This window comes from Erpetoichthys calabaricus, chromosome 10 (assembly GCF_900747795.2).
Source record: "Erpetoichthys calabaricus chromosome 10, fErpCal1.3, whole genome shotgun sequence".
Taxonomy (NCBI): domain Eukaryota; kingdom Metazoa; phylum Chordata; class Cladistia; order Polypteriformes; family Polypteridae; genus Erpetoichthys; species Erpetoichthys calabaricus.
In genome coordinates this window covers 139103580-139116805 of record NC_041403.2, presented here as the reverse complement: position 1 = coordinate 139116805, position 13226 = coordinate 139103580, and the positions used below count along the sequence as shown (strand labels likewise).

The 13226-nt window shown below is 42.2% G+C and overlaps 1 protein-coding gene across 1 annotated transcript in view; it reads left to right on the top strand.

Annotated features, from left to right (window-relative positions):
• The window catches only part of si:dkey-11f4.7 (piezo-type mechanosensitive ion channel component 2), a 75511-nt gene extending 62650 nt beyond the window's left edge, over window positions 1-12861 (top strand). Inside the window, 11 exon segments of the mRNA XM_051932467.1 lie at window positions 4380-4527; window positions 4609-4823; window positions 4912-5070; window positions 7917-8064; window positions 8563-8751; window positions 8852-8944; window positions 9656-9825; window positions 11128-11244; window positions 11318-11397; window positions 11483-11714; window positions 11794-12861. Coding sequence (XP_051788427.1) covers window positions 4380-4527; window positions 4609-4823; window positions 4912-5070; window positions 7917-8064; window positions 8563-8751; window positions 8852-8944; window positions 9656-9825; window positions 11128-11244; window positions 11318-11397; window positions 11483-11714; window positions 11794-12046 — 1804 coding nt within the window. The 3' untranslated portion in view covers window positions 12047-12861.
• The last annotated feature ends 365 nt before the right edge of the window (window positions 12862-13226 follow it).

The following is a 13226-nucleotide window of genomic DNA, read 5'->3' as shown; positions in this document are numbered from 1 at the left end:
ACTGTAGCTGAGACTGTGTGGTCCTCTGGAGGGAATGACAAGTACAGCTGCACATCATCGGCAAAGCAGTAGTAGATACTAAGAAAGAAGTAAATAATAATTCAGAAATGACTGAGCAGTTGTCAAAACTGAGCAAACACTTGAGAAAATGTAGACAAGTTAAGAGATGTACATGCAGTTAAAAAAGATAATCAATTATAATTCATTTTTAGATTTAACTAGGGGGTGATGCACCCAGCTTGCTTCGCTCGCCAACCCCCTGTCTGCGCTACACGTTAGCCTCTTTGCAGTTCTGTCGCTCGCGTACGGGGATGCGGTTGTACAATTTAAACAGATTTTTATTTTCCTGGGAATTGTTACATATGCATAATAGAACTATTTTACATTACAGCGAGTAATTAACCATATTAAAAAGAGTAAAATGTAATAATTTGAAAGTAAATTATGTTTCATGTTGCATTAGAGTTATTCATTGCGTAATACAATTTTGTTCTGTTTGGCTTTGAAATTAACACGCAAATACTTTTTAAACTTACACTTTTACTGTAAAACTTCAGTAAAAACAATTTTTTTAATTAAATTTTCATCAATATCGCACTGAATTTTGATTCTGTGTTTGGACTTTCATCGTGACAGCGCAACATATAACTGCCCGTGATTGAGTTTCATTTCTTTCTCTCTCTTAAATAAAAAGACTTTTTCGAATGTTTGGCTCTGATATTTGTTAATTGTCTTTGCAGATGCTATTCTAATAGGAAACTGTTAACATTTTAATATGAATGACATATCAACATCTCCTTTGTTGTGTAATGTTATCCACGGAAGATGTACAGTGGAACCTCGGTTCACGAACGTCTCGGTACACGTACAACTCGGTTTATGACCAAAAAGTTCGCCAAACTTTTGCCTCAGTTCACGACCACACACTTGATATACGAACAAGCCAGGTTCCCTTTCGGTTTGTACATGTTCAGTCTCTCCCTGTGCATTTCCTGTGCAGCGGAGAGCGTGACACACACACGCACACACACACACACACACACAGAGGCAGCGCGAGAGAGAGGCAGAGCGAGAGACAGAGGCACACACACAGGAGCACGCGAGAGAGGCGCGCACACACACAGGAGCGCTCTAGAGAGACACACACACAGGCGCTCCAGGCTTGCAAAAGAGAGACGCACGGACACACACACAGGCGCGAGAGAGAGAGAGCGAGGGACGCATAAGGTAACAACAACAACAACAACATTTATTTATATAGCACATTTTAGAGAAGGCTTGTTTTTGTTTTCAGTTCTATTTACAGTGATTGGTTCGTAGCCTGCATTGTTGCAATGTTACTTTTCTTGGTGGTTTATTAAATTATGGATTTTTCAAACGTTCATTTTTTACCCCTGTGCTTAAAACTCATTAAAAAAAGTGTTTTTAGCGAGCGGTTCCTAGCACTATAGCACGAACAATTGCAGTGTTAGTTTTCTCTGTTGTTAAAGGTTTTCTCAGTGTTATTCAATGTTTTTACATTTATTTTACCATTACGCTGTGCATTCTATGGTGTAATTAACTATATTTGTGCTTAAAAACTAAAAAAAAAAATATATATATACATACAGTTCGTATGGTCTGGAACGGATTAATTGTATTTACATACAATCCTATGGGAGAAATTGCTTCGGTTCACGACCAACTCGGTTTACGACCAGAGTTTTGGAACAAATTATGGTCGTGAACCGAGGTTCCACTGTACTACATTACCTTTCTTGGATACATATTTCTTTATACAGTAATTTGACGATGTTAACGGTTGTAGATATTCTTCGGGATATTGTAAGTTGATGTTTTCATCTTCCGCACCATCACCACCAACTGTTTCAGCACAGTATATTGATACACATTTAACCAATTTGCCATGTAACCAATCGTCATTTTTGGCGTTAAATTTGTTTGACTTCATCGTTTCTCAGTGCTAGGATTGCCCGTGTACTCATTTTTTTCTGTTGATAACCCTTTGTGATGAAATTCTTCAATAAGATTTGGACATAATTCGTCTCTCTATTATAATAAAAAAAAATCCTGCAACGAGACAAGACTTTTTGGGTAACGACAAAAGACTTTTTGGAAAAAAAGTTCGTATGGTCTGGAACGGATTAATTGTATTTACATACAATCCTATGGGAGAAATTGCTTCGGTTCACGACCAACTCGGTTTACGACCAGAGTTTTGGAACAAATTATGATCGTGAACCGAGGTTCCACTGTACTACATTACCTTTCTTGGATACATATTTCTTTATACAGTAATTTGACGGTGTTAACGGTTGTAGATATTCTTCGGGATATTGTAAGTTGATGTTTTCATCTTCCGCACCATCACCACCAACTGTTTCAGCACAGTATATTGATACACATTTAACCAATTTGCCATGTAACCAATCGTCATTTTTGGCGTTAAATTTGTTTGACTTCATCGTTTCTCAGTGCTAGGATTGCCCGTGTACTCATTTTTTCTGTTGATAACCCTTTGTGATGAAATTCTTCAATAAGATTTGGACATAATTCGTCTCTCTATTATAATAAAAAAAAATCCTGCAACGAGACAAGACTTTTTGGGTAACGACAAAAGACTTTTTGGAAAATTTTTTCAGTTTTCAGTTGAGACCTTGGCCATGAGATTTTTTCACGTCACGCCATCCTCTCAAACATTTTCAACCACGCACACAGTAATCTCACCTCTCATTCGTGTGAATGCTTTTGATAGACACAGTTTCCGCTCTCTCAGCTCTTAAAAATGTTAACATTTTCCTCACTTACACGTTGTTTAAGGGAATAAAATAAAAGGAGATTGTTAATGGAAGTAAGAAACAATAAGAAGCATAATCAATATTCACAAGGTCTGGGAAAATATCCAGCTGTTTGAAGAAACACCCAAAACCAAAATGCATGTTGTCATAAGAAAGAGTCAAAGACATCATAAAGATTTGGGGCAGCCACCCGTATATTGTTTTTCCCGGCTGCAAAAGTTTGATTAGAGGTAGCACGATGTGCATAGAACAGAGTCCAGAACAGAACTGATTGCGTGGAGATAAGATGGCGGTTTTAACTGATCAAACTGGAAATGATGTCATCGGTACTAGAACCGGAAGTGATGTCTTCATGACCGGAAGGGACCTGCTCCTGACCGGAAGTGGTGCCATCGTCGGCACCAGAACAGGAAGTGACATTTTCTTGGCCGGAAGTGATGTCATTGTCAGTGCTGGAACCAAGTAGGATTTCCCGAGAATGGTCTGCAAGGGACTGAGAGAGACAGTTAGCACACTCCGCCGCCCCCCTGGTCTGGCGTATAATCACTATTTTGTAGGCTCTTTAGCTGTTTTCCATGCACACGTGAGTGACAATGTGCATCTAGTAAAAATAAGGTAGAGTATGTAGAAGTTAAAAGTTGTAGAAGTGTTTAAAAGAAAGCCATGAGGAGTACAATATGGAGACAACCAAACAGCAAAGGGATGTAAGCAAACATAAAAAAGGTGCTTAAGGAGTATTCAGTTTAGAGTACGATCACATGCATGGGGGAGTTCATATTAGGAACAATTCTGCATGTAACTAAGTAAGGAAACATTACCAAGATTGATGAGGTCAATGAGTGCAAGTGTTCGTGTTAAGGGGAGACAGCTCGGTATGAAGAGTAGGGGAGGAAGAAGCCAACTGTGAGAGGGTGTGCCCAGAAATGGCAAGTATCAGTGAGCAGTGGGATATTACAAAGTAACAATTTGCAAAAGTGTCTATGAAAAGTTAGGGGAAGTATGGGATTAGTTGAAAGGAATAATATGTAGGAGAAAGTAACACTTTTCAAGGAAAATAAGAGAGCTGGAGGAAGAGTGTGATGGAGAACGAATCTATAGGCTGGTGTACCCAAAGGTATGAAAGACTATTAAGATACAGCCAAAATATGAGGGTTAAATAGAAAGCAACATAACAAGTGATTTTGGAAGAAAATGATAGAAGGAACACAAATGAAAAGAAGGATTGTGAAGAAGAATATGTCTGTTATAAAAGAATGAGGAGGAGTATATGGAAGTAGTAGCTGAGGTTGTAATAGCTGTAGCAGTATTGTCACATCTGTAGTATAAGAGAATGAGGAAGTATTCCTCTGTAATCACACAGCAGCAATTATTGTGAGGATGCAATCATTTTGGAACAGGAACTGAAAGTGTAATGGGGATTGTGATAAAGTGACCACATATATGTGGAAATATACAAAAATGAGGTGAATGAATAACCATAAGGATGGATGTGAGAGTATAAGGGAGTTCCATCAAGTGAGGAGGAGGAGGAGGAGAAAAGTATGCACAGCCAGCTGTCTGGTGTGTCTTCTCTAAGTGCAGATGTCTACAGCTGTACCTGCCTGTGCGACAGTTCTTTTATGACATCATTCACCCGGAGTACAGCCCAGTGTGTGATGTTTACGCCATCATGTTTCTGGTTGAAGTGGTGAACTTCATTGTGATCATTTTTGGATACTGGGCATTTGGGGTGAGTATGGCCAGCTTGTTTGTTTATTGTGCTGTCTCTGCTTATGCAATGACTGATGGTGTATCTGGTTTGTGTCTCCAGAAGCACAGTGCTGCAGCTGATATCACAGAGTCACTGTCAGAGGACCAGGTGCCCGAGGCCTTTCTTATCATGCTGCTAATTCAGTTTGGCACCATGGTGGTAGATCGTGCCCTCTACTTGCGTAAGACCATTCTAGGCAAGTGTGTGTTCCAAGTGCTTCAGGTGTTTGGCATTCACTTCTGGATGTTCTTCATTCTGCCCGGGGTCACTGAAAGGTACAATATCCTCTGCACTTTAATGCTGTTCCTTATCACCTGCCAAAAGCCTCACATCAGGTAACTTTCTGTTGATCATCCTGAGCAGGCGCTTCAATGCCAACCACGTTGCCCAGCTTTGGTACTTTGTGAAGTGTGTCTATTTCGGCCTGTCTGCCTATCAGATCAAGTGCGGCTACCCAAACCGAGTCCTGGGCAATTTCCTGACTAAGAGCTACAACTACCTGAATCTGTTTCTCTTCCAAGGGTAAGGTCCTGATCTGGAACTGTGAGAGGAGGGAACATGGGAGGAAAGTAATGTGGTGTGACCAGTAGGGGGCATAGCAGTGTCCCAAACCACCAAACACAACTACACAACACAACAGTCCTGGGTTTAAACAAAAGATATTTTTTTTATTTTACAGTAACTCCAAAGCGTTTCTATAAGAGAACAATACACAATCTTCATATCTCCTTCCACTAATGCAGATCTTTTTCTCTCCTTCCACACCTCTCACGTAGTCTCATCCACTCTCCCCCTGACTCTGACTCCCCATATAGGAGGCTCAGCTTCTTTTATGCCAGACGTGGATGTACTTCTGGTGCCACCACATTGCATCCAGGAAGTGCTTCTGGGTCAGGTGGAAGTTCTTTAAAGTGGGGACGATCAGTTCCTGCAGCTCCCCCTGGTGGCACCATAGACTACAACAGGGCTGTCTCAAAGGCTGTCTCATGAGACTGCAATTCCCAGTCTGCCCTGTGGGTATCCATGCAGGCACCACATCCCAGGAAGTCTCCCACCTATTGTATCTGGAGAGCAGATAGTCCATGCAATTAATCTCTCCTTGTCCTTCCATTAAACTGGCCTCCTGCATGGGTAAGAAACCTTGAGCCATCCGAGCTGGAATGTCAGCCAATGCCGAGTGTCCATGACAAGGAAGAGACAAAGTCAGAGAAAGCAAGAAAAGTAGATGTCAAGAGTAAGATGAAGGGAGAAGAAAGTGAAACAAGGAGTATGAAAGGATGATAAAAAGAATAAGAAAAAACAAAATGGGCACAACTGAAGCAGCAGATGATGAAAGTAAAGGAAATCAGGCCATGTGGTGGTTCAGTGCAGGACTCTGAAGACCCCTTCCATAGTGCAGGTCTGCAGGAGAGATGTATAAAGAGAGCAGATGAGCAATGGAGAATAGCTATAAAAAGTATTAAGGTTGAGGGAAACACAAATTAATGCTGATTTGTCCATTAAGTAAGGGACTGGTCAAATACAAACAGATATAAAACCACTGTAGAACTAGTAGGAACTTTACAACTTCAGAAGGTTGTTCTTTATGCAATGAACCATAGATACTTGGAATAAATGATCAAGTAGTATGGTAGAGAGTAGCACTTTGAAATTTCAATGTTAATTTAGAGGATCTTGGTAAGTAAGGGGGCAGGCAAGCTTGTAGGGCTGAATGGCCCGTTCTTGTCACAGTTGTTCTAATTCTAATATTCTAACAAGGCAGGTAGTCAAAACAGGAAACTATATGGAAAACTTAAGAAGTGAGACGTTCAGTGAAAAACAACTTGCAGTTTCCTTCTTGGCCATGGAACAGTGGTCCAAACCTTTGTCCTTGGACAGATATTTGTAAGGTATCACCAGTCCTACCCACAAGTGCTTTGTGTACCCTAGGATATGTCATGTGGGTACCTGCCTTTTGTTAATTGTAGAACTACAGCCAGATTTTGGAAAAGAGGTCAGACAAGTCGGACACAGTTGGAGTCCTGGAGACCTTGGTCAACAAGCTGTCTCCTCCTACTAGCCATTCTACAGAGCCGGACAATCTGATGAATGGACCCTTTAACCCCATGATTCCAGTAATCTGTTATTTGAGTTGACTTTTCCATATTATTACTTTTGAATTTATTAGTTAAAACAATGCTTCTGTCCTCTGATGATTTATCTTGTCTCCCTTTGTTTGGCTTATGACTTACCACTCTGATCTTTGAACACAATTGTGGCCATGTGTCCTAGAGCTTTGTTTATTTAATTACAGTCTACACAGTGCTTGAATTCAGATCGTTCTGTGGATGACAACAGAAGGCGTTATCCCAGCGCTTAACCCAACACAGACAGACGCAGGAGGCACACTTATAAAAACACAAATGTTTTTATTTTTCTTCACCACATGGAAAACGCCTTCCCCATTTCCCACGGGCACAATTGCACACAATACAAATAACTCCTCTACTTCTCCTCAGCAAGCTTCGTCCACCTTCCACCCAACTCTGACTCACTGAGTAGTCTCTGCTGGCCTCTTATATAAGTCACCCGGAAGTGCTTCAGGTGCTTCTTGCCCCACTTCCGAATGTGGCAGAAGAACTGCCCACACGGGCTCAGAAACAGCTACAGCACCCCCTGGCGGCACCCCTGGATCCCAATGGGGCTGTAGATAACTCCATCTCCCATGAAGCCCTGCGGGAGTCTGAGGCACCACTGCAACCCATGGGGGCTGCCATCTAACGTCCCAGGGGAGGTACTGTGCTGCCCATTATTGCTCCCCAGGTCCTCTCAGTGAAGAGGCGTCCTGGCCATCTGTGACATGTGCCATCTTCAGATTCCATTTTCTTTCAAAACTGCCAGTCAAAACCCTCAAAAATGTAAATGGAGGGCTCAGAAAAATGTATTATATGTATAATAATCAATCCTAACACTTCTGATGAATAGCATTAAGATAACAAAAATCAAAAACGGTTGGTTGATGAAGTTATCATAACACATGGTGCAAAAATGTTAAAAAGTAGCAAATCTCTATATATAAAATGTTAAAAGTTTTTCATCAGTTAGATAGATAGATAGATAGATAGATAGATAGATAGATAGATAGATAGATAGATAGATAGATAGATAGATAGATAGATAGATAGATACTTTATTAATCCCAAGGGGAAATTCACAAGGGCAAACATCTCACAAACTACTGTGCCTTGAACCTTGACCTTGGTCTTAATTGATAGCTTCCTACAACATTGCATGTTCTTAGGTCTACTGCTGAACTTTGTCCATCACTGTCCTCTGTACACTTTTGGCCACAACTGAACCCCTGACTTTGATTACTTTCTTGCCTGCAGGTTTCGTCTTATCCCATTTCTCACAGAGCTGAGGGCAGTCATGGACTGGGTTTGGACAGACACTACCCTCAGTCTGTCCAGTTGGATCTGTGTTGAGGATATCTATGCCAACATTTTCATCCTTAAGTGCTGGAGAGAGTCAGAGAAGGTTAGTGAAGTGAATTTTGCATTGTAATTTTGATTTAGCAGTCATCTCTATGGTTCTTCATTTAGTTCTGAGATTTTTTTTTTTACTTTTGACATGCTGATAAAGGGCAATACTATAGTTCACCTACAGAGTCCTGGGTTCAGACCTTGGCTTGGACACTGTCTGTGTGGAGGTTGCAGATTTTCTGAAATTTATTGTGGATTTTTCATTGGGTAAAATAAATGTAATGTAATGTAAATAATTACATTTTAGGTCAATTGTCCTACTGAGAGTGAGAGCGTATATAAATGAATGTGCCTTAAAAGAGACTGGTGCCAAAATCTGTTTTTGGTTGCTGCCCTGAGCAGATGATCTGATTGTAGGTTCCAGTCATCTTGTCCTGAGCAGACCTGAATTGAATAGGGTTTGTTTCATAACAGATCAACCCCTGGAAAATGATCTGTGTATATTTAAGATTTTTGCACGCCTCAACTTTTCTGTGATTTTGCAATTTAACAGAGGTATCCCCAGCCATCAGGCCAGAAGAAGAAAATGGTGGTGAAGTATGGGATGGGTGGTCTGGTCACATTCACTCTGATCTGCATTGTCTGGTTTCCACTTCTCTTCATGTCACTGGTCAAGTCTGTAGCTGGAGTAACCAATCAGCCACTGGATGTCTCTGTTCAGCTTAGCATCAGTGGCTATGAGGTAGGATTTTTCTATTGTCCCAAGTACTTGAGTTGGTTCCTTGATGGGCTCTTGAGAATTTCTCTGAAGAAAGTTAACTGATCACTCTGTTCCCCTGTAGCCATTGTTCACGATGAGTGCCCAGCAGCACAACTTGGTTCCACTTTCCCACTCTGCATACTTCCGAATGACCAACCTATATGCACTTCACCCAGTGAGTTGTACAGGCTTTTTGAGATTTCCATGCCTCTTCTATCTAAACAGTTCTAAAGTTGCCAAAATCCCTGATCCAGTCTACCTTATTATCTTCTGTAAAGTTTTTGGTTGGTTTCCCATTTGCCCTCTTCTACCCTAATCCCTTCCATCCCAAATTATTCCAGATCACTTGTGATTCCTTTCTGCCCATTTTAAAGCTAAACCACTATGTCTTTCTCCTCCCCATGCAACTATCTTAATAGGAATTTTGATGTTGTCCACTCCACCCTGTTTTTTCCTCTCATCCTCTCTCCTATCCCTTCTAACAACTTGCCTTCCATGTCCTTTTTATCCTTTCCTAGCCACATTTTCTCCACAATTATTTCTGAAGGCTCCTGCTCCCCATTTTTATCACCACTTGTGTATCTCCTGTCCATGGTCACTAGTGGCATTCATATCACTTTACCACCCCTGCTCCATAACGCTCCAGACAATTCCTGTTAATCAATCCCTCCTCGATAGCATTCTCCTGCCTGTTCTGGTGAACACTGCTCTGCCCAAACCTTGCTAATTTCTCTCATTCTTTACTACTACAGTCTCCCAATAATGGTGGTGTTCTCTAACTCTTCCCAGGTCCATACCTGTCCTTCAGCTTTCTATCTATACGGTCCACTCCAAAGTTTTATACCCATATCTTTTCCTATTGTTTCTTCCTGTTGTTTTTTAATAGGCAGCCATGCAGTTCATAGTGAAGTACATGCCAGAGGACATCATCATCGCTAAAATCAAAAGTGATGCAAGTTTGCTGTGGAGTATCAGTCCCGCGAGCCGCAAGGTGATGATTGAGGAGCTCACTGCTTCTCCACACCTCTATATCACATTGTCCTGGACACTTCTCAGGTAACATTTAGACAAGATTTGTGGCTTTACAAAGTGACGTTGTTCACAAGCTCTGTAGTGGGTTGATGATATCATAAGTGGTCATCATACGCAACATGGACATCATGTTAGACTTAAAATCTGCAGTTTGCTGGTTTTAATTGTCTCTGAGAGTGGACAAACTGGGCTGACTGACTACATGACTCCCTCACAACTTTTCGTCATGGTTCCAACTTTTCTACTACACTGCAGAAGTATTTAAAGTTTACCTCATTTTGGAAGCCAATCATTGTGAACTTCCATAGTTGAACTAACAACTCGACAAGTGCTTCCTCTGTGTATGGAGTTCTGCAGAATTCTCAGCCAATCTTTCTTTCTTTTCTTGAACAAGGAGACATCTACTGCCATCAAAATTCAACGAGCCTCCCCTCTGTCTACGCAGTCAAAACCTCTCACTTTCTTTTCTTGCAGGCACTCCTGTTTTTCACTGACTGTCAGCAGTACTGTATATGTAGTCATTTCTGATTGAGTGCTTTATGGTTGTGTGATAGAATGGGGGTGCCATCAAGCCCCAAATAAGAACACACCAAGAGAGTCCCAGGTTCAAATAATTGGGTGTTTTGTTATAAAATACCATGTATAAACAAGCACAAGTCATCTCTCCACCACATTGCCCTCCTCCAGTTGGGTGTTGCCATTCTTCCTCCCAGCTACAACTCACCTGTACAAGGAAGAGTGATCCCTTTTTTTGAGGACCTGGGAGTACTTCCAATGCCAGGGTCGTTGCCCGTTGGAAGTACTTGTGGGTCACATGGAAAACCCACATATCAGGGATTACATCTCCCTGCAACACCCTCTTGTGGCACCCATGGACCCATTTGTATTGTGCTGCCAGACAACAACCCTTGGCATTCCCTACTGGTTCCTGAATGGACGCTGATGTTGAAGGCTTCTGCCATCTAGAGACTGGGGGGAATAAATACCCCTGCACATCCCTCCCCATCTCCGCCCGCCCCCCACCCCCCAAGAGACGGTCCTTCCCTGTCCACTTTTATCCTGACCAGGGAAGGTGTTATGCGCATGTCCGGTCGGGATGCCTGTCCATTTATTTGGGGCTTCCCGCCTGGAAGAGAACTATATTGGACTCATGGGTGACATCACACTATATGACTAGCGTTCACAGGCTTGGGACGTGACTGGCCACATCTCACTGTGAATTCTGCAGGGTTGTATAAATAAATATTGTGCCTAAAAATCTCTGTAAAAGACGTGTAGTGCAGTGCTAGATTTATTCATCTCAGTGGCTTTCTTGGTGCTTTTCAGGAATGCTTCACTCGTTCCCAATGCTGAATCCTCTGGGAAGTACACAGTGAAGTATGAAGATGAGAAGCTGAGGAGTGAAATGATTGAAATGCTGAATGGGACTAGGAAGAAGCCAGTGTAAGTGGAGTATCTTCTAACAGTACAAAGCACTGCAGTGAGACCTCTCACCCCTTTACCTTTGCTCTTATAGGGTGCTTAAGTCCCTTCTCCCCAAGTACTTGAGGGCCTCCTCGAGCCCTGAAGCAAAACTTGCCCAGCGGCTCATTGTGGGTGAGTGGACATTGATGTGTTTCTCCTTTTTCTGCATGCCACCTTGACCTTTGCTGACAGAGCCAGGTTTGTGCCCCTATTTCAGAGCACTCAAATAGGCCTGAGGACATTGAAAACCTCGCCTTCTTCAGGCACATAGCCATAAAGCTACAGCAAGCCAATGAAAGCAGATCTTCTGAAGCACTCCCAGAATGGTGGGCAGTCCATGAGTGCAGCCAGTCCAGTAAGGATGTTGAAATGGGTTACAGAAACATTGAGTTGGTCATCTTCAATGACAAGGTCAGCCCTTCCAGTCTGGGCTTTCTGGCTGGATATGGGTAAGTATTCCCTCCCTGAGGTCTTCTTCACGTATATGCTAATTGGTCATTCTTCATTCTTCCTTTATCTTCATGTCAGGATCGTCGGACTGTACATGTCTGTGGTGCTGGTCATAGGCAAGTTTGTGCGGGAGTTCTTTAATGGCATTTCCCGGTCCATCATGTTTGAGGAGCTGCCCTGTGTTGATCGTGTTCTTAAACTGTGTACAGACATCTTTGTTGTGCGAGAGACGGGTGAACTGGAGTTGGAGGAGCAGCTTTTTGCCAAGCTCATTTTCCTGTACCGTTCTCCAGAGACGATGATCAAAATGACCCGTGAGAAAGCAGACTGAGTGATTGTTATACCTGGGGAGCTACTTTGCTCTTTCCTCAGTGCTCTTGTATTCTGCGCAGAGCTTCCTTCTCAAAAGACGTCTTGTTCGCTCACAACCTCACTAGCACTTCTTGCACTTGGACATTCAGAAGCCAAAGAGGAATGGCCTCCTGTTTGTTGGGTGGTTAAGTCAGTTGGTCAGTCTTCTCTAATTCATTTAAATTGTTCAGAAGAACTGGGAAATCCATCAATCATAAGGCAGTCTACCTAACTTCCTGATGTCTTTGAGTTGAGATGCTTCTGAGCATGCAGAGATATTTTGTCCTTTATGTACCTTTAATAGTAGAGACTCCATGTAACTGAGCAGACAGCCTGTTATCACCCAGCAGAGACTGGATCTGTATGGCCAAGGTCAGAACACAAAAGGTCCCATCTGTTTTGATTCCACATTTTGTTGTGAGTCTCTCTGCCAACCTTTATATGCATGAATGGAAAAGTGGTTTGTCATAATTAAACTGCCTCTGCGAGTCTGCGTCTCATGTCTTACTTACGACACAGCCTGAGTCTTGCTGGGAGGACAGGTGTAAGGAAAATGGAAAACTGAGAAAAAGAGCACATGAGGAAGAGCTGGGGAAGGAAAGGGGATGCGAGGCAGAAAGGAAGAGCAAGAGCGGGTGAGGAAATGTGAAGAAGACGCAGTGCGAGGTGAAAACAACTTTTGAGACGTTCAGAGGATGGGGAAATGTAAGGGAGAGTTGTTGTTAGGTAAGAAGGAGAGAGCCAATGAGAAGAAGATCAGGAAGCAGACACGTGGCGGGATCTTCCATCAGAGTGACTTGGACGCAACATCCTGGGGCTCCGCTTGCAAAGGAGTCTTGCAATATGTGAGAAAAAATAAACAATTGTTATGACTGGGAGTCGCAAAGCACGTAATGCCCACTAGAGAGGGAAACTCTCATGAAGCTCAGTGGAGCACACAAGGCCAAAAGGAGTTGCTAGCAAAGGTAATCCAAAGTGAACAAGTCTTAATATATAATCCTAAATCAGAAAAAGTTAGGACGGTATGGAAAATGCAAATTTAAAAAAATGCAGCGATTCTTAAATTTACTTTGACTTCATTGCAGACAGTACGAACCCAAGGAATTTCAAGTTTTGTCTGGTCAGCTTCATTTCATTTGTTAATATACAGCCATTCCTGC